The following is a 22,293-nucleotide window of genomic DNA, read 5'->3' as shown; positions in this document are numbered from 1 at the left end:
AAATAAGCTTAAACTTCCAATTAATAATAAAAAAAGACAATTTTCGTCTAAATTGCGCAAAAAAATCTGTTTATGTTTGTGTATTTTTGGGATAGACTCAAACGGTATACAGGAAATTATGACATTTTAAACTTTAAACTTACACCAAGGAGCCGAACACCCAAAAGATACTAATTTTAGCCTATTTCTGAGAGAAAGTGTCATATTTTGCTTCAAATTACTAGACTTTTAAGGTGGCATCATCCAAGGGCTGAAATTATAGTACTTTAGTGTACGATAATGCTCTTTGGAACATTACGTCACACCGGGGCCCAAATTATCGTACATGTACGACAATTATCGTACGCCTGGTCACACTGAGTGTCAGTGTCGATATAGTCAGCTAAAAACGCGTCAAACATCGCAACGTCGCGCCGATGCATGGAGTGGCAACGCCGCAATGTATTTGTACACGACATTTGTCACACACACATGAGTAAAATTTATACAAATATAACGTTGATTATTGCATGATTTCTGTATGAAACAAAGTTTTTCTATTAATTTAGCGCAAATGAATATTCGAAAGTAGATAGATGCGCAACTATTTATGTAATAATATTGTGTAATTAATTAATAAATAGCGATTGTTTTTTGTATGAAAATCGAACCACCTTAAGTCTCATTTTGTATAGGATTTTGAGTTTTCAAAACGTCCCGCTTGGCGCGCTCTTTCTAAATCCAATACAAAATGAGACTAAACGCAAACGCGTACGTCACGTTTCGAAATCGAATTTATTTACACTAGGGGTACTGATGTTGATGTCTTTTACTCTCCAGGCTCACCAGGCTCTTTCTCCACAGCTTTATGTATGTTTTTGAGTGATTGTACCTAGTTTGTAATGTTTAACTATTTGTGGATATTGTAAATAATTCTAATTATTAATATTTTTATTTAACATGTAAGCGCTTTGGTATCTGAACTGTAAGCTTGTGTGTTGCATGAATGAATAAACAATAAACAAAAATAATTTCAGAGGACAATTTTAAAAAATTAAAGGAGAGTTTTACTTGATTAGTTAGTTTAGAAACATATGACACTGGGCAGTGTAAAAATAACACCAGCAGCTGTCCCATAACAGAACTGGTAGACTTTCCTAGTAAGCTAATTGGGTTTCTATTGATTCCCATAAAGTTTTAAGTCATAATCAGAGCCCGTACATTTCATGCCGTTGACAGAAAAATGACGTCACGCTTAGAGTATGATTCCAATTAGTATTTTCGTAATAATTAATCATTTGTCAACCTCTTTAGGTAACTGATACATATACTTGACAATCAGTATAGAAACGTCTAATTGACTTTCATTTTATTGTCACACAAATAAATAATAGATTATTAATTTATGAAATAATACATATTTTTGGTTTTTAACAGCCTATAACAAGCTTTTATTCACGTAACAAGTATTTATTATGATACCCATCAATAAGTAAGTTATCTAAATTTGTAGTAACTCCCTGTATGTTAAATTACGTCATTTTTGCGTCAACGGCATGAAAAGTACTGGCCCTGGTCATAATGTATTGTTTGACCGATTTTCGTTAGTCATAATTTGGTTTTTCTCAGAAACGCGTAACTTTTCAGGATTGGCATGAAACAAACCTAATCTACCTATACTTGTCCGAGCTCAGCGTTCTTAACAAACACATCCCCCTCTACGCAATACACATTCTCGCACATTTCTGGTGGAAACGCAGTCTTAGAGTAATTTACAAGTTACCGACCAGTCATAGCTATACAAGACTTTTGTACTATAACTAAGATCAATGAAAACCGGTTAGTATATATCAAATTTCCATTAAAACTGACCCGTTTTCATTGTCCCAGATTGTAAATCTGAATGTCGAAACGCCCACGCCTCGCCCTATGCCCTTGCGCATGCGCACCAAGGCCCTGTATCCGTGTTAAGGTCGGATTACCTCGTTTCTAATGCTTTGTTGCGGAAGTATTATGTTCAGTACTTTCGGTAGGGATTAAAAATGACACCTGTTTACTAATCTACTTGAATTTATATTCGTTGAAATATGAACTAGACGGGTACCACGAGTTGGCGTTCGACATTTACGTTGGCGTCTGCTTGAACTCGATCGCATTCCCTCTTTGTTACACCAATCTATCGGTGGTAAACTTAAGGTAAACGTCAAATGTCAACTCGTGGTACGGCTACTTGTGGAATTAGAAAGAGTGTGGGATTCTTCAAGCGGGTATTTAGGGTTCTCAAGGGTCGGCGACGCTTAAGCTCCTGTGACGTTGCTTATGTCCATGGGCGACGATACCCGCTTCCCATCAGGCGGCTCGTCTGCTCGTTTGCTGATTATCTGTATATAAATATATATTTACATTCGTATATTCACTCATATATTCATATATTAATTACGTTAGAACACAAATCAAATAGCATATATATATATAATAAAAAAGCTATAAAACTTTCAATAGGTATGTACTTATACAATATTTCCCTACTACTAAGTAACAAGACTGTAAGTTATGTAGATGCGGGGCATCCTGATACAGGTTCATTCACCTAAAAGGAAGTTCCAATCACTTATGCCAAATTGTAAACCTTTACTTCATAATCGTTTTTAATCATAATCATTTTTTTCTTACGTGCTCGAGTAACTACAAAAATCCCATTTAGGGCTCCCCAGCTATACTGGCAGTACGTAGCGTCAATTCATAATTTACTTGTTAGATCAACAATGTATCTACGGCAAATTTTTGCCAAAAGTAAATTAAACTCGATTATTAATTAAGTACATATTTACGACTGGTATGTATTTTTAAGTTTTCGAGCTTTTGTGTGTAGTATATTGCACATCTTCATTGTTTTTAATTTTTTTGTTATTTATTTTGTTACGTATTGCAATTTAATGGATGACTGTCATTGGCCTTCTTTTATGTAAGCATTTATATGTTTAGTTTTATTTACGGCTGTTGTTATCCTGATTACCAATAAAAAAAAATTCATTGTCAGCTGATAATTGTCACCAGTGGGGCTAAGATGGTCGGCTCTTTATCATTTGTCACCATGCCTGTCACGTTCTAACAAATATGTAAGTGCGAAAGTGACGCATGACATGACAGGTGATAAAAATGCGACCATGATACCGCTGCAGGGCCCGTACTTTCCATGCCGTTGACGCAAAAATAACGTAATTTAACATACAGGGAGTTACTACAAATTTAGATAACTTACTTATTGATGGGTATTATAATAAATACTTGTTGCGTGAATAAAAGCTTGTTACGCTGTTAAAAACCAAAAATATGTATTATTTCATAAATTAATAATCTATTTATTTGTGTGACAATAAAATAAAAGTCTGTTAGACGTTTCTATACTGATTGTCAAGTATATGTATCAGTTACCTAAAGAGGTTGACAAATGATTAATTATTACGAAAATAATAAAATACTTCAGACAACCTCAATACATTGTACTGAGACTGACTGAAATAGCATAACACGTTCGTTTCCGTAAAAAACGTTGGGAAAGGATTATTCACTACATCAGTACCCCTAGTGTAAATTTGATCAACATCATAACGTGACGAACGCGTTTGCGTTAAGTCTCATTTTGTATAGGATTTTGAGTTTCCAAAACGTCCCGCTTGGCGCGCTCTTTCTAAATCCAATACAAAATGAGACTAAACGCAAACGCGTACGTCACGTTTCGAAATCGAATTTATTTACACTAGAGGTACAGTACCCCTAGTGTAAATAAATTCGATTTCGAAACGTGACGTACGCGTTTGCCTTTGACGCGTTCGTTACGTTATGATGTCGATAAAACTTACACTAGGGGTACTGTACTGTCTACAACACCTTCAGCCTTCTATAATACGTGCAGCGTGGAGTGACGCGTGCATACGCACTATCTGTGTATGTATGCGCTGTTAATACCTATTTATTTTCGTTGCAGGTGAGTGTGCCAATCTGCTGAGGAATCCGAAGGATGAAACGGTTAGTGCAAAAATAACAGATCTCTCAGATTTGTGTAATTACTTCCTTGTCACCGTGACAATAGCACGAATTATTTTTAGCCCTTCGAACGCCACGGCTATCGTGTGCGCCGCATCGTGAACCTTGTCCGAATGCAAAAAGGTTGATATTGCGATGTAGCCACGTACGTCAGTTGACGTATTTGGCGGTAAAGTTAAACTTTTATGGCGTTAGTCATCCTTCACATCTAACAAGCGGATGATAACCGTCATTTTGACACTGGAGCTGATTAGAAAGAGACAAAGCTTAAGATTCTCCGGCAAGCTCGGCTCAATTTCACCTTCTATACAAACGGAGTTTCGTTCTCATTTTAAATCTAATAATTAATAATAATAAATATTATAGGACATTATTACACAAATTGATTAAGTCCCACAGCAAGCTCAATAAGGCTTGTGTTGAGGGTACTTAGACAACGATATATATGATATATAAATATTTATAAATACTTAAAAACTTAGAAACCACCCATGACTCAGGAACAAATATCCATGCTCATCACACGAATAAATGCCCTTAGGATTTGAATCCGGGACCATCAGCTTCGTAGACAGGGTCACTGTCACTACCCACTAGGCCAAACCGGTCGTCAAAACTACGTGTTGAATATGAAACTTTGCACATACATGAGGTTTTTTCTTTAATACTACGTTGGCGGCAAACAAGCATACGGCCCGCCTGATGGTAAGCAATCTCCATAGCCTAGGTACGCCTGCAACTCCAGAGGAGTTCTCCAGTACTCCAAAATTACAATTTCATACAGATTACAATGGTCCTGTACACCATACAATTTAAATAAATATTTCAGGAGTAATCATAAATTAAAGTTTCATTTCGAGCCATATATCCTGCACGAAATGTTAAAGACGCTATCCGCAGTTAGTTCTAATTTTTACCACCTTATGCGCTGGGATCGCTTTACTTACCCCCATCATGCACTTCGCACGTAGCCAATAATTGTATGCATTCTTTTATTGTTATATTTCTATTTATGTTTATTTGTAGCAATGTGTATTCAATCATTAATAGCATCGTTCGCAGAAACGTCTGCGAACGATGCTATTAATGATGGTGAATTTCCAATATGACTTGGAACTCCGGTAGCCGTCTAAGAAGTGTAACGTTCTTACGGTAGATGTCGCGAGGGTCCCGTAGACCCATATAGTGGAAAAATTCGCTGGCTATGGAAAAGGTCTTGGTGGCTCAGTTGGCAGAGCGCTGGAGTGTCGATCCAGATGCCATGAGTTCAAGTCTCACCCAAGGCAGTAATTGTAACTGTATTGCTCGTGTTTTTATTTCTAAGTACAATAAAGTATATACTTACTCCGTATAGAACCATACCGGTCTAAAGTGGTGTAGTATCACGTGCAGAACCTTAAATAATTAAACATACATAATCGCAAGGACGACCATTGTTCCATATTGACCGTACGCGAATGTTGACACAACTGAACTAACCGCAATGTTTTCCTGAAAAAAATATTTTATAGCAAGGTTCTGTCCGATACCGGTTAAATTTCCAAATAGTACGGGTAAAATACGACTATAAATGAGGATCTGCAGAGTCCTAGCAAAATTTAGGGGTTCTATCCCCCTTCCGAGGGGTATGGGCAGGGGGTTCATTAAAAAAAATGCACATTTTACCAACTAGGCGAGTGAGGTGTCATTTTCGTGTATTTTTTTCCGCTGAATCGAATGAGACCATACCCATACTTATAGGATCACTATTTTGCGAGATATGTATGGTTTTTGTTGAAAAAAAAAAAAAAAAAAAGAAAAAACAATTTTTAAATCTTTATTGCCCAAAGGAAACTACAATCGTACAAAAGCCCGACTTAATGCTATAAGGCATTCTCTACCAGTCAACATTCGGGCAAAGCAGATGTACTTGGCGCAAAACCTTTTGATTTCGGTTTCGTTCGAAAAACCGTAATTTTTAAACCAGTTTTTAGGAAGTCATTTCTAAAAGTTCTTGCCAGATTAACCGCTCAAGAACAATAAAAACCTGTTTCTTCCTATGTCGGTGCCTTTGTAGTCGAAGATCCCAGAGCCGATATTTTCTAAAACATACTTAAAAATCAGCCATGAAAATTTAAGAAAAGTTAGTTACATTTTTACCTAACTTTAGCACCTTGTACCGGACAAATGGCCGTCGGGCCAATATAGCAAGAATGCAGACATTAACCCCCTTATTCATAAACGTGTACTAAAGTTACGATGCCGCTGATCATCGTTTGTCCCTTTCCGACGTATTGGTATGATGGACCGGCCTTTGTAGTCGAAGATCCCAGAGCCGATATTTTCTAAAACATACTTAAAAATCAGCCATGAAAATTTAAGAAAAGTTAGTTACATTTTTACCTAACTTGATCATCGTTTGTCCCTTTCCGACGTATTGGTATGATGCACCGGCCTATGTAGTCGAAGATCCCAGAGCCGATATTTTCTAAAACATACTTAAAAATCAGCCATGAAAATTTAAGAAAAGTTAGTTACATTTTTACCTAACTTTAGCACCTTGTACCGGACAAATGGCCGTCGGGCCAATATAGCAAGTATACAGACATTAATCCCCTTATTCATAAACGTGTACTAAAGTTACGATGCCGCTGATCATCGTTTATCTCTTTCCATCATACCAATACGTCGGAAAGGGACAAATGATGATCAGCGGCATCGTAACTTTAGTACACGTTTATGAATAAGGGGGTAAATGTATATACTAACACTATATTATATCCCATACATTATATTCATGAGAAAATAAGTAAGGTCTGGCGGCTCTGGAATCTTGCTCTATGCGGCACACCACCAGGCCGGCCGGTCGTCGAATAAATCGGATTATTTAGGTTTCAATAAAGTCTTAAAACGACTCGAATCGAAATAAACCGCGTATTTACCGCTATTTTGGAAACCGGTTCCGAGTTTTATATGAGGCAACCGAGCAGACGAATCGCCAGATAGTAAGCAATTAGCATTGCCCATGGATACCTCCAACATCAGTAGCGAGGGCGTTGTTGCAATTTAAGAGCACACTTTTCTTGAAGGGTTCATGGCTGTCAGTCTAATTTGGACTCTTTTGAACAATCTTGAAAGTTGAGTTTTGTTTGTTTTGTAGAAATTAAACTGAATTATGCCTCCCGCGGCTTGTGGCTCGGACGGCCTAAAATACCTGATTTGGTTCACGTACAAAGTACCCATTCCATACCATTTATCTTCTTACTTCTGCCTCTTTAAACTTTAAGTCTGGATTCCACCAGTGTGCGGCACAAGCATCTTTGTACTGATTATGCTTGTGCTGCACAGTGCCGGCAAATTGTTGGAATCCCGCCTTTACGCGTCCTCATTAAACAACATAAAAGTGCACTTTCGAAATGCGGCGACCAGGCGCGCATGAAACTCAAGCAGGAATAGCCGAGGAAAAATGCGGAAACGCGCTGGGCCACTTTCGTGATTTCTCAATGCGTAAATATGCCAGGAGGCCGACTCGGTTTTGAGATATTGGATGTCATTTTAGCATAGGATAAGATACAGTGTCAACTCCATATAACGTCACTCAATATAACGATTCACTCCCTATAACGTCCACATTTCTTGGCTGCAGTTGGTATACTTTAGTATTAATTTATCTCTATATAACGAAATATAGAGTTTTCGTCATACGTAGTAGCGTCAAAAAACATCTGTACCCCTAGTGTAAATTTAATCAACATCATAACGTGACGAACGCGTTTGCGTTAAGTCTCATTTTGTATAGGATTTTGAGTTTCCAAAACGTCCCGCTTGGCGCGCTCTTTCTAAATCACATACAAAATGAGATTAAACGCAAACGCGTACGTCACGTTTCGAAATCGAATTTATTTACACTAGGGGTACAGGTCCCTTGAGTGTAGCTATATAGAGTTTACACTGTAGTTAGTGTCAACCAAAATCAGATTTTTTGTCAAAACCGAAAAACATCTGGTCCCTTGAGTGTAGCTATATAGAGTTTACACTGTAGTTAGTCTCAACCAAAATCAGATTTTTTGTCGAAACCGAAGGTTGAAATGTTCTAAAACGTGAGGTTAGTAGGTAGACTTGAAAAATACGACAAGGTGTCATTCAGGAGATATGGGAGATTATATGTATTGGATTATACTGTTATATAAACCGGACAAGTGCGAGTCGGACTCGCCCACCGAGGGTTCCGTACTTTTTATTATTTGTTGTTATAGCCGCAACAGAAATACAAATTTTTAAAGGGTCGGCAACGCGCATGTAACACCTCTGGAGTTGCAGGCGTCCATAGGCTACGGTGACTGCTTACCATCAGGCGGGCCGTATGCTTGCTTGCCACCGTCGTGGTATAAAAAAAAAAAAAAAAAAAAAAAACATCATCTGTGAAAATTTCAACTGTCTGTATATCACGATTCATGACATACAGCCTGGTGACAGACGGACAGACGGACGGACAGCGGAGTCTTAGTAATAGGGTCCAGTTTTACCCTTTGTGTACGGAACCCTAAAAAGCAAGTACATTATTCTGATTTTGGTCGCTCTTTTGTTATTTGATGGCCAATCTTGTACAGTCAGCTGTTGAGATAGTTGACCCCCACTGCCCTAACTAACTAATATGGCTCAGCCACACCCAAAGGTCTCTAGGTCTAGCCTCCGAAACTAGAGCACGCCACTTTTCCCACTCTGCGCCGTTTCCTGCCATTTATCGGCTTGAAGCTGATGGAGATTCGCTTCCACACTGTCTCCTCAGCGGTATCTGGGCCGACCTACTAGGCGGCCAGCGGCCACCAGTTGGTCTTCCCAAGTACGCCCTCTTGGCAGCCCGATATAGACCAGCGGTTGAACAAAAATGGGTTTCGATAATATTAAAGTTTTTTCTTTTTTGATATGTCATTGGGAGTATGTTAAATAATACTTTGGTAAAAAGTTAGAAATTTTAAGGTTGAGCTTTCGGTTATATTTAAATATTTTAATTTTTGCTAATAACTAAGTAAATATAGAATTAAAGTTACAGAAAACTTTAGCATATCGAATAACACTTCAATTTATGTACAATTTTCAGTTTTTAGAAATCTGGAACAGCTGCTTTCTGGTAAACGTAAAAACACGAGTTATTTTGTAAATATAGAATTAGAGTTGCTGATATTGCAAAATTACGATATTATGGATCAACTTAGTATTCTAGTAAAAAGTTAGACATGTAGACAATGTGCTTGTCTAGATATTGATTTCAGGTTAAGCAGTATAGCTAATATTGAATTAAAGTTTGTAGAGTTAATAATAATCGATCATCAACAATGATCTCAGTTACTAAACAAAAATTTAGTAATATAAAATCACGGCGACACTCATTACTGATATGTATGCATTCCTTGCTTATATAAATACGTTACGTTTCAAACGCGCGGCAAGTTTGCGCGCGCCGCGCGCTGTGGCAGGAGGCAGCGAACAACGGTAGTGGGGAGCGGGGTGTCCTTGACTGCGTCTACGGTCCATCGAAAAATTCCTAAAGCGTGTTTTAAATTAATAGCAATAGAAAATTGTTATTTTGTTGTTACTATAATAGGTATTGCCCGCGGTTTCGTTCATGTAGAATTCGTTATCGCGTTACATGAATATTATTTATTTATTTAAACTTTATTGCACAAACAAAAAAAAAACACAAATGGCGGACTTAATGCCAAAAGGCATTCTCTACCAGTCAACCATTGGGTCAAATAGAGACAAAAAAAACACATTCTCATACAGATGACCACCCTTCCTTGTACCATTTTAAAAGCCAGTTGCAGCTTTTCTTTCCCGTTTTTTTTCAGATGTTTGGACTTGGTATTTTCCTCGCGATAGTTATTTGTTTTAAGGGGAATGTTGTTATTAACCACTAATGCTAATATTGATAACCGATAGCTATATAGAGATACGTTATAAGGTATATGCACCCTCATGTTATTTATTTCTGATAAGAAATAAATGTAAGACAAAATTCACAGTGATACATTTCAAGTAGGTTGCCTTGTAAGATTGCGTACGGATAGTTTTTTTGTTTGTTATTTCATCGTATAATATATCAAATGAAAGCTTGCCGCAAGTTGGCCAAATCGGCCAAGCTCACCCATGTCATGGGGCCTGCCGTCTATAACAAACTACCTGACACCATCACCAGCGCCCCAAACTTGGCAATTTTTAAATGTCGCCTCAAACGCTGGCTTGTTGAGCATCCGTTCTACGACTATAATGAATACTTAAATTTCCGCGAATAGGATGTTAAGTAATGCGTTTTTTTTTTTATATTATTAATATTAATGTTTTTGATTTTGATTTGGAATTGTATATTTTGCGACGTATGTAAATAAGCTCTATAATAATTATAACGTGTAAATTGGTTTTACTAATAAATTACTTATGACTTATGACTTATGACTTATTTTAAAGTTGCCGTATTAAAAAAGTTGGTCCAGTTAATGGTCGCCTAGATTAACCGATTTTTATATAAAATGTAGGCAACCATGGACTGGACCAACTTGTTAAAAATGCAACCTAGTACAGTTAGTAATATAGTACCTGGGCGACCGAGTTTTGCTCGGTTATAACTATTTATTGTAATATGGTGGTGATAATCTACATAAACTTAAAAAGTAAAATGTGAACTGACAATTATTATTATTTACAATGGATTTTAACCTTACAGCACTTGTCACAGAGTAACGCCATCTATTGTCGATTTCTCTTATTACATAGGTCATTTTTTTTACTAAATTAAACTTGTGTAAAACAATAAAAATTAAAAACTTATATATAAACTTGAACATATAAAAAAAAACAAAAGTTAGTCACCGGGCGAGATTCTAACCCGTAACACTCGTTTAGCAGTCCGTGTCTTAACCCGCTGGACCAGACGGACAGTGGCCGGCAACACGAAATTAGTGACCATATTCTGCGTCGAAAGAAAAACGCATGAAAACTCGAAAACACGCGTTTTCCCAAACATAAGACTAATCTAGATAGATTGTATACCCCCAAAAACCCCTATATACCAAATTTCAGCGAAATCGTTAGAGGCGTTTCCGAGATCACAGAAATATATATATATACAAGAATTGCTCGTTTAAAGGTATAAGATAAAATAACTTTTCTTTTGATATATCATGTGACGTTTTCGTTTACACACTAAAAGCACAGTGTAAAAAGTAACAGTGGGCCGACGCCTTTGATGTTTGCGTAAATGCCGACACCGCTCAAGGTCTCCGTACCTACCTAGGGTTATCACAGACTTACACAACTGCCCAAAAGAGGATGGAAATGTTTTTAGTTTTCATGTTGTATGATGTATGTGTACTAATTTTACAAATGACGTCCATTTTGGAAATAAAGATGGCGGACGTCACTTTTTTGAAAAAGTCGTCATGGGTGTTGTTTTCTGGGTTTTTAGGGGTGTGGATTTCAAAAATGGCATCTATTTTGATAATAAATATGGCGGACGCTACTTTTTGAAATGGGTGTCGATGTGTGTAGCCGTTATATCAACCACCTTGAATTCTAAAATGGTCTCTATTTTTGAAATCTGCACCAACAAGAACCGCCAAAATTGACGTCATTTTTGTAATTGGAACCCCGAGGAACCTCGGAGATGACACCCATATCGATTTTTAAGAAAAATTAATGTCCGCCATCTTGGATTTCAAAATAGACGTCATTTTCGTAATCGGAATCCCGAGGAACCTCGGATATGACACCCATATCGACTTTTAAGAAAAAATAATTTCCGCCATCTTGGATTTCAAAATGAACGTCATTTTCGTAATCGGATCCCCGAGGAACCTCGGAGATGACACCCATATCGATTTTTAAGAAAAATTAATGTCCGCCATCTTGGATTTCAAAATGAACGTCATTTTCGTAATCGGAATCCCGAGGAACCGTGGATATGACACCCATATCGACTTAAGAAAAAAATAATTTCCGCCATCTTGGATTTCGAAATGAACGTCATTTTCGTAATCGGATCCCCGAGGAACCTCGGAGATGACACCCATATCGATTTTTAAGAAAAAATAATGTTCGCAATCTTGGATTGCAAAATGGACGTCATTTTCGTAATCGGAACCTCGAAGAACCTCGGAGATGACACCCATACCGATTTTTAAGAAAAATGAATGTCCGCCATCTTGGGTTCCATAATGGATGTCATTTTCGTAATCGGCACCGTGAGGACTTTCAAAAATAATGAAAACATCAAATACTACATGATACATATACAAACAGAAGCAAGAAACAATTTCTTGCTTTTTAAAGTCTTAAACTACTCATAATTTCTTAAAATAAGTTATAAAACATGTCCGCCATTTTGAATTTGAAAATTGATATCATAATTATGATATATTTTTGTTTACACTGAGACAAATAACTAGCACATGTCGTATGAAATATTTTAATTGTGTGTGTTTTTTTTTTTTTTTTTTATACTACGTCGGTGGCAAACAAGCATACGGCCTGCCTGATGGTAAGCAGTATCCGTAGCCTATGTACGCCTGAGGAGTTACATGCGCGTTGCCGACCCTAACACCCTCCCACCCCTCGTTGAGCTCTGGCAACCTTACTCACCGGCAGGAACACAACACTATGAGTAAGGTCTAGTGTTATTTGGCTGCGATTTTCTGTAAGGTGGAGGTACTTCCCCAGTTGGGTTCTGCTCTAGATCTGGAATGACATCCGCTGTGCTGTGCCCTACCACACAGAGCCAGATGACATTTACAATGCCCATACCTCTCTTATAATGCCTGTGCTAAAATAGTACATTACGATACAAGTGCGAAAAATAGGAAATTCGAAACGAGTGGCGATAAATTAAAACACGACCGAAGGGAGTGTTTTAAATCGACACGAGTTGCGAATTACCTATTTGCACATGTATCGTACAACGTTTTACAGTACATATGGCCTTTTAAATGTTCGACACAGTAACGTAATATGCTCATTTTCGCACTAGTGCGCTAAAGTAGCACCATATGTACTGTAAATGTGATTGCGAACTACCTGCAATAACTATACAGTACCTGGGCGACCGACCTTTGCTCGGTTATAACTAACTATTTATTGTAATATGGTGGTGTATAGGTGATAATCTTAACTACATTCTTTTACTAAATTAAACTTGTCTAAAACAATAAAAATTAAAAAATTATATATAAAATTGAACATATAAAAAAAAACAAAAGTTAGTCACCAGGCGTGATTCGAACCCGTAACACTCGCTTAGCAGTCCGCGTCTTAACCCGCTGGACCAGACGGACAGTGGCCGACAACACGAAATTAGCGACCATATTCTGCGTCGTAAGAAAAACGCATGAAAACTCGAAAACACGCGTTTTCCCAAACATAAGACTAATCTAGATCGATCGGAAGTTTTGAAAATGTAATTTTCATCATCGTCACTTGGCTGTACATTTGAGGGCCTATCGCGAACCACGTTCGACGTGTTTACCTCTCTGTCGCACTTGTAAATTCGTACGTAAGTATGACAGGGAGGCAACACGTCGAACGTGGTTCGCTGTAAGCCCTCTGATGCCACCTCCATTAGTCTTTTGTACGCCGGTATAGCCTTCGACTCAATGTATAATCTACACTTTTTATGGAAACGTAGTTCCTCCTTCCCGTAGAAATATTTAACTTTCTCATCACCAAGAAAGATTATTTGCTCGCAGTTATTAGCTGCTCAATTCCTCGTTTTTTCTCTGTTACTAAGTCAGTACAGTACACATATCAAACATTTTGAAGTCATAATAACTTTTATTCTATAATTAAATTCATGTTATGTCCGCATCTAATTTATGTGCACGATAAACAAACAAATGAATGATTTGAAAGAAAATACAAACAGCGCTTGCGAAGCTGAGCGGGGGGCGCGGGCGGGCCGAGGTATCTATCGCTCACTAGGTCGGCTACGATAGGCTCCCGCGCGCCGAGCCGACATGTTGACGGACCAGCGCGGCGTGGTTATGAATTTCGCGCCTTTTTAAGTTGATTTTACTATTACAATGCAAGCTACACACAGATATTTCTTACTTTCCATAAAATGGCTACATATATTATTTTATAGTAATAGACTTATCTCTACGGACTTTAATTCAATATTAGATCTTACAGGACAAAAAACGCATATTAATTGTAAAGCACATATGCTATTCTTCTAATTTTTTGCCTTGCCTATTAACTTAAGAATTTAGATATGATATTGTGGATTTTTCAAACTTTAATTCAATATTGACAAAATAATAAGCTAATTTGAGTTTGACAAAGTAGCACGCTGATTTTTTTTCTAAAAATTTGATAGCATAAAGCCTCATACATATTATAAAAGACGATGCTTAAATTTTGTACTTTAATTCAATATTCAAAATTCATCAATAAAAATACATAAATACCTTATTTATATCTAACGCTCGTTCTAAATTTTCTTCATATATTACAAATATGCTTAAAAATATGTCCCATACCAGATAAACATCACTTTTCACTCTTTAGAATTATCGAAACTTATAGGGCAAAAATCCGGTCCCACTATTGGTCTAATACTCTCCCATTCCTCAACCAGCGAAGCCCTGCCCTACAAACAAAGTTCTATGCAGGAGGGTCAGTTGTGTATATGTTATGTAGGTTAACGTGATGAGCTTGGGTGCCTAATGATGATGACACGACTCATGGTCGTTTCAAAACAAGATGAAAACCTTAACAGGTTGTTGCATCAGAATCGGCCCCCAGTTGGAACCGCGTGTCGCTATTTAGCAAGGACAGCGACTTTCGTTCGAACGATAAAAAAAACAATCTCAAATTATTATTCTTGTGTTCCTGCCTTCCTGGTAGAATTAGAAATTTGGAATATGTATATTATGTGTAATTAGGGCACAATGAAAAACTAATAGGTTTTTTTATGGGTTTTCCTTTTTTCCAAAATTTGCGAAACAAAATGTATTTTTTTAAAGCGTAACCTATAAAAATGTTACGACTGTCACCGTATTTAAGTGTCGTTCCGAATAATTATGGCAACCCTATTTCATTCCAACAGATCATTAAAAAAAATGGTTGTCTGTAAAATCGGTTTACGGAAGATAATTTTGCGTGATAACGTCATAAGAAAACATTGATGAAAAATTGCATACTTTTGTTTATGAATTGAATTGAATTATTATCATTATTTTGTATAATACAAAGAAGGAGTTATCATGGAGATCTGCGTGATAGCCATGCGATGGTTCACGCACGCACTATGGAATGGGCCTCGTGTAGATACGTACGTACGCACCATCGCTGCCCCAATACCTTTGATGTGCGGACGAAAAACCAACACCGTGGCCATCCCATCGCCGTCCCGCCGCGCCATAAGCCATCCGACACCACTACCCTCTTTACACTCTGGCCCATCTTAGTGAGCCAGTATGATGGCCCATCGTGTAGAGGAGCCATAAAAAAGAAGGCCCAAACCAAAAACAAAGCGGGGGAATTATTCCCCAAGTGTCCCAGAAATTTAATTCTTTGCCCGTACGAGTACTCACACCGTACCTAAATCGTGAGCTTGTGTGCGTTTTACTAGATCAGTACCCCTAGTGTAAATATTTTCGACAGCGAAACGTGACGTACGCGTTTGCGTTAAGTGTCATTTTGTATGAGATTTTTGACTTTCCAAAACGTCCCCCTTGGCGCGCTGTTCAAAAACCCATACAAAATGAGACTTAACGCATACGCGTACGTCACGTTTCGCTATCGACTAAATTTACACTAGGGGTACAGATCACTGATTATAGTGATTATACTTGTATTTACGTCCTATTAAATAGTTTCATTATTTCTTACGAAACGATGTCGTCATCGTTCTATAGGTCAAATGTGATTCACTTGGTCTTTGATATAGGAAGTATGGTTGGAACACGAAGGGCGGAAAGTACTAACATTATTAACAAATATTTTTATTTTATTTAATATATATAATAAATATAATAATTTATCCTTATTTTATCTCCTAAAAAGTTACCATAGGAAGTATAGGATCATAATGAGACGACGTAACATATTATATTGATTGAGTAAGATGTATAAACTAAGACGACTTCGTGCTTCAAATTTGACAGGTAAACGAGATGGCGCTGAACTGTGTGATTGTCAAAAGTTGACGTTTGACAATTCAGTGACCGCAAAACATATGGCACAGTACAGCGCCATCTGTTTTGGATGTCAAACCAAGGGCAACGTTTTTTACTTAGACTTTACCTCTATTACAATCAATTCTCTTTGTTAGAGTCCAGGCTCGTTAGATGCATTTCTGCAACTTTTGCAAGCTGCAGAAATGCATACCCACCTTAATTATGGAAGTCATTCATTCACGCTTTACAGTGGGCAGTAAAAACTTGTATGAAACGAAACAAATAACCTATTAAATTGTACTCCCGAATGACTAACATTGACTAACCAAGACTTCAGCTAAATAATCTAAACATCCGTTTGGATGCGTCACATAACTACCAGGCGTCCATAACTGAAACGTTACAATGTGACGTCATCTACCTACTCATCCACGTTTCACTTTACTTCACTGCAGTTTACCTCACAACTGCATTCTAAACAACCTTAACGTGGAAAGTTCAAAGTCTCATTTCGCATAAACCGAGCGTACTTGCATTTCTGTACATGGACCATCTCAATTACAGTCTTAATGCGATATATTCAAGGTTTAATTTCGCTTAATCATAACGCATTTACATTCGTGGATATTGTGTCGCGTGATTTTCACAAGCGTAGATAATGTTTCCTCGTCTCATTGAAGTTTCCACCTTATTCTTGCACGTGCACGGTTGCTTTTGTGAATGAATTATATGAGATAAGAGCTTGCGATAGTAGTCCCTGTATAGTCGAATTTCTAATGTTACGAAAGAAAAGTTCAGTAGGTCGATTTAATGAGATGTAACCTTAACTACAAAGCTTTCATCTGACAATCACACTGAATATCGATTCCAGTATATTGAGATCCAAGTTATTTTCTTATAAACCTATATACATAAATAATATCAGTGGTGGCTGGAACAGCTTAAGCAATCTTGGGTGCTATTTAGGTACCAAATATGTAATACAGAAGGTCTTATTGTAACATTTTTCTTACAAATTCTTTGTTATGTACAAGAAATAGTTGATCTATCGGGTATTTATTGAAGACAGCCGGCCACTTGTTTATGTATTTCTCGTACTATAATGTGTTATTATGCAACTACACTATAATAATTATCTCCTCACTCACGGAGATCGTGAGCGTATTTCCGACTATAAATCTTATTTCAATAGCTTTTTCTAAGCACAAGCGCACGAGATAATATAAGAATATTAAGAATTACTATGTCCCGTCGGAAAGTTTCCAAAATTGCGTAAGTACTAAAAAAAATTAATACAATTGCGTAGTAACTGGGTCAAAATTATTTTCGTTGTTTTGTGTTTTGCGGCCAAAAAATGTACTCCGTCACATTTTGTATGTAGATTTTTGTATGAGCTGAAATTTGCTTTTTAATTTTTCTCATGTCAGAACTCACATTTGGAGTTGAATCAAGCTAACTTTGCAGGGCATCTGCAGGGCGATGTCATAATTAATGTCAAATTTGTATGAAAATATGATATTTATAATGACATGGCTTCACTTTGTTCTGTTCAAACGCTGCAAAGTTAGCTTAGACGGATTTTAGAGGTCTACTTACATTGGTTTATCTCCACAATGGATAGGAATACAGACCAACACATGTTTCTAAGCGCTCGTAAACCGTGCCAAGGCTCCGTTGCGTAAAGAGTAGACGATGAGACGCCTATGCGTTATTGCTTTTAGATCGCTTTTGTGACCTTTATACGACTTCTAATCGTTTTTAAAATTCATTATCTACTAATACTTAGCAAAAAGAACCGACTTCATAATTATTCATACAAAAACGGCCAAACTCCCGACGACGCTTATCAACGGAGCAAGTGGTATGGCTTTGGCTTCAGAGGACCTGCCGCGAACCACGTTCGACGTGTTGCCTCTCTGTCGCACTTGTGAATTCGTACGTAAGTGTGACAGGGAGGCAACACGTCGAACGTGGTTCGCGGTAGGCCCTCAGAATTAAGAAAGCTGACTCCGCGTAACGGGAAGTGGCGAGAAAAAGAAGAAATGTTGCTTTTCGAGAGCAAATGCATTCTATAAAAACAATCCAAATTAGTAATATAGATGTGCCTATACTATATGAAGAGTTCCTTCGATTTCTACACTATCACATCATCGGGTCTTGACTTGATAATAGCGGCAATAACTGTGACAAGCCTCAAGTAATAAAATAAATTTCTGTAAATTATCAATCCAAATAAACGGGTTCCAGTACTGGCTTCTCTACAAGATGGCCAGGCGCTGGACTAGCGAGATGGCCATGCGATGGTTGAGAGCACGTACTATGGTATGGGCTACGTGTAGATGCGTATGCTGCACCATCGCTCGCCCAACTAACTATCCTTGATGGGCGGGCCCATCTTGTAGAGGAGTCATAAAATCAACCTTTTCATACAATCTTTTATTAGACATGTACCAGGTTACAATACACGCGGACATCATAAACGCTAGGAGGTAATTTACAATTTCCACTTGACAACAACGTTTCTATGCCAGTCGAACGTGACGTCAGCAATGCATTCGAAAATCGAACAGTTCATTTGCAACCTAAATTGAACCTTATAGCTTTTAAAATTAAGTTGAAATTGAAACAAACGGTATTACGAAAGTGTATAGAATAAAGTTATAAGTGCGTTCTTCGGTTTTCGAATATGGATTTTATGTTGCTGTAATAGAATATATTTTTGAATGAAAGCAGGTTATTGCGTTAGTATTGGCAATAGCCAAGGTTGTCTTGTAGTTTACATACAAAATGTTAGTTCTGTTACTAAGTATATGATACACGTGTTTATATCGATCTGCCTGTAGTTATTAATCGCATTAACAGTACTAATCCTAGACTCATAATATACTGCTCAAAAGAAAACGTTCAACGTTTTGAACGTTCCGTGAAAAGCACAACGTGGAAACAGGATGTTGGGTGCCTCGTTTGCCAAATTTAAATGTCAGATAGGGTATCTATATCTTTTCTGACCTCATCTGGTGCCTGCGGATATTATTTTTTTCAACTTGAATAAAAAAAAGTGGAAGTGGCAAGGCCTATATTATTATTGTAATGTGTAAATGAGTAACTCTTTAGTAGGTTCTTTTTAATATAAATTTCAAAAACTCGTGGACAGTACAGTTTTTGGTACAGTACACAGTACAGAGTACACCTATCTTACATTTTACGAGTACACATCGTATTTTTCACAAAACAGCCTGTATTTGTTTTAATAACATTTAAAAAAGGCTTTGGTTGTTATATATTAAGGTTTATAAAATTAGTTTTCCTGTAATATGATGACCAAAATTCTTAGTGGCCCTTATTTTCTTTTGAGTATTATACATATGTACATATATTTCTGTTTGAACCAGACGACTTTAAGCGATTCAGTCTCAAGTCGCGGTCCGACAAATCTTCTGTTCCCTTCTAACTTCCTAGTTCTACGCCCCCTCCTAGTCCTCCTACACATACTATTTATGAAGCAAATTTGCAATATATAGATCGTGTCATTCACGCCTTGAATCGTAATGTCATGTTATTAAAAGTTAGATTTGACGAATCTGCGCATCATCGTGACATGAACTATACCTTATTACAACCGTGATCAGATATGTCTGAGCATCTTAACGCTTCATTATAATATCACGTAAAGAGGCAGATGATTGTTTTTTGATATTCAAACAGTAAATAAAGCCCACGGATGTTATTGTCCTATTATTACTGAATAATTACCTATTGATGATTGCCTATGCGTAGATATGTCCCTATCCCCGTGTACCGTATTGCGTATGACGGAGAATCCATTATTGATTAGAACAATGCGTTAGTCTCATTTCCATAGCTGCGTATCTGCAAACAAATCGCACTGCCAAATGAACCATGTTAAATTGATCTCAAATCCTATTTACCTATGCGAATATCGGTATACTGGTTCTTAGAGCGTTAAACTCGGCTAGGATCCTAAAGGCGGTGGGAATATGACTCCTGAATTCGTAATCGCTTGCCGATTTATGTCTTCCTGGTACTTTTTTACCTGGTTACGTCATTTGTTGCGCAGTAAAGTTAGGTCGATTTGGAAGATTTTACCTTAAAATAAACGGGACTAGGGGAATGTATTGGGGTAATTTTTAGTAATACGTGTTTAAAATAGACCTAGTTTTAAAGGTGTCAATGAAATCTCCCTTAGGTTCAGGCCTTAGGTCTGCCATCTTAGGGCACATAGCTCTCCAACTACCACTTACCACACAACGAATAAGTTATTTTCTTTCCACAGGCTACCTAATACTCATCGAGACATTCTAACAACCCCAAACACAATTATTTTGCGTTGTTTTATCACACAGTTCCCATGGCCACCTCCTGTCTCCATCATCAGATTAGCTCCATGTCATCATAATATTGCATTGTCATCCGATTTACACATGTATTCAAAATCCAGCTCATTCGGATATCGGGAAGTGGGTTAAATTTAGCTTTTAAGATTTGACGGTCAAATCTTAAAAGCTAAATTTAACCCATTGACCCACACTAACTATAACAGGGCAAGTGAAATAAAAACTTGTAAAAAGGTTTAGTGTTAGCATTAACTTTTAATATAAGTAATTTAACACATAGGTTATTTGTTCAGATAACGGTTAAGTTTTGAGAATACCTGTGTTTACAATACTTGATATATGTAAGTAAATTACATTTACATAATTTGTAAGTCACACAAAAGTCAAAAGACATGTTTTCTGTTTAATTAAACTTTGTTTCAAATGCAAATACTTACGTTAACCCATTCATTGCCGAAGACGCGAATTCGCGTCCTATGTATGTGTAATCGTAATGCCGAGGACGCGATTTCGCGTCCTCGAGTTATTTGTTTTTTTTTTGCTAGAAAACAACTGTACTTAAATGCTGATACCAAAATGTTACTTTATTTATGAAGGATAATATTATACTGTTGCTGGTTTTTGGATTCAGTGCATCTGTAATTTTCATAATTCTTATCTCGGATGCCGAAGACGCGAATTCGCGTCCCATGTTATGTGTAATCGTTATGCCGAGGACGCGATTTCGCGTCCTCGAGTTGTGTTTTTTTTTGCTAGAAAACAACTGTACTTAAATGCTGATACCAAAATGTTACTTTATTTATGAAGGATAATATTATACTGTTGCTGGTTTTTAGATTCAGTGCATTTGTAATTTTCATAATTCTTATCTCGGATGCCGAAGACGCGAATTCACGTCCGATCGTAATTCCGGGGTCGCGATTTCGCGGCCTCGTTTTTTTACTAGAAAACAACTATTTATTTTTTGAAGGAGAATATTATACTTCGGTTTTTGGATTCAGTGCATTTGTAATTTAGAAAAAATAGTTTTTGCTAGAAAAACACTTATTTAAAAAAACTTATCCCGAGATGTAATTTTTAAAGACAAATTGTATACTGTTACCGGTTATTAAAATAAACACATTTGTAATACTCAACATTTTCATTTCGGGTGAAGCGGAGGCGGATTCCCGTCCATTATGTTTATATTAGGTAATTGTCATTTACCTTTTATCGCGAAAAATATTTAATGATAGTAATTTAATCATGTGCCATATACTTTATAAGTGATTGTGGCAATTAATAATACAAACTACTAAAATAATTTAGATACGCAGACATGTTTATGTCCAGGGGTACTAAACATTTTCGACTGTATATTTAACTATAATAAAATGGGTTGCATTTAATATTTAATATTTTTGTCCATTATCTAAACACTTGCTTTAAACACTTTCTTTAACTTTTATAATCTTACTAAAAACCATTAAAAACTCATATACGTCTGAAGTATACGGCCGTCACGTCTATACTGAATACGTTTTCGACAAAAACTGTTTTTAGGCGCAAAAATTTCACTTACGATGCCGAAAACGCGAAATTGCGTCCTTGACAACGTAATGCCGAGGACGCGAATTCGCGCCCTTGAAATAGGTTAACCTAATGCCGCGGACGCGAACTCGCGTCCATGAAATGTTAACGTAATGCCGCGGACGCGAATTCGCGTCGTCGCGTGGAAGGCGGCGGCACTGCGTGATGAGTAAAAATATGAGGCGTCGGCAATG

The 22,293-nt window shown here is 37.2% G+C and overlaps 1 protein-coding gene and 1 non-coding gene across 3 annotated transcripts in view; both read left to right on the top strand.

Moving 5' to 3' along the window:
• LOC133532004 (protein Atossa) overlaps positions 1-22,293 on the top strand; it is a 94,181-nt gene that overhangs the window by 31,959 nt on the left and 39,929 nt on the right. The window contains exon 2 of one of the 2 annotated variants that reach the window (XM_061870479.1): positions 3,968-4,008. The exons of the other annotated variant lie outside the window; for it this stretch is intronic. Within the exon in view, the coding sequence (XP_061726463.1) occupies positions 3,968-4,008 (41 nt within the window). The remainder of the gene's footprint in view (positions 1-3,967; positions 4,009-22,293) is intronic. 2 annotated transcript variants of the gene reach the window in all.
• On the top strand, positions 5,240-5,312 carry Trnad-guc (transfer RNA aspartic acid (anticodon GUC)). The gene has a single exon. It is a non-coding gene; the product is annotated as a tRNA-Asp (tRNA).

Source organism: Cydia pomonella, chromosome 26, assembly GCF_033807575.1.
Source record: "Cydia pomonella isolate Wapato2018A chromosome 26, ilCydPomo1, whole genome shotgun sequence".
In the NCBI taxonomy this organism is placed as follows: Eukaryota; Metazoa; Arthropoda; class Insecta; order Lepidoptera; family Tortricidae; genus Cydia; species Cydia pomonella.
This window is presented reverse-complemented; position numbering and strand designations above follow the sequence as displayed.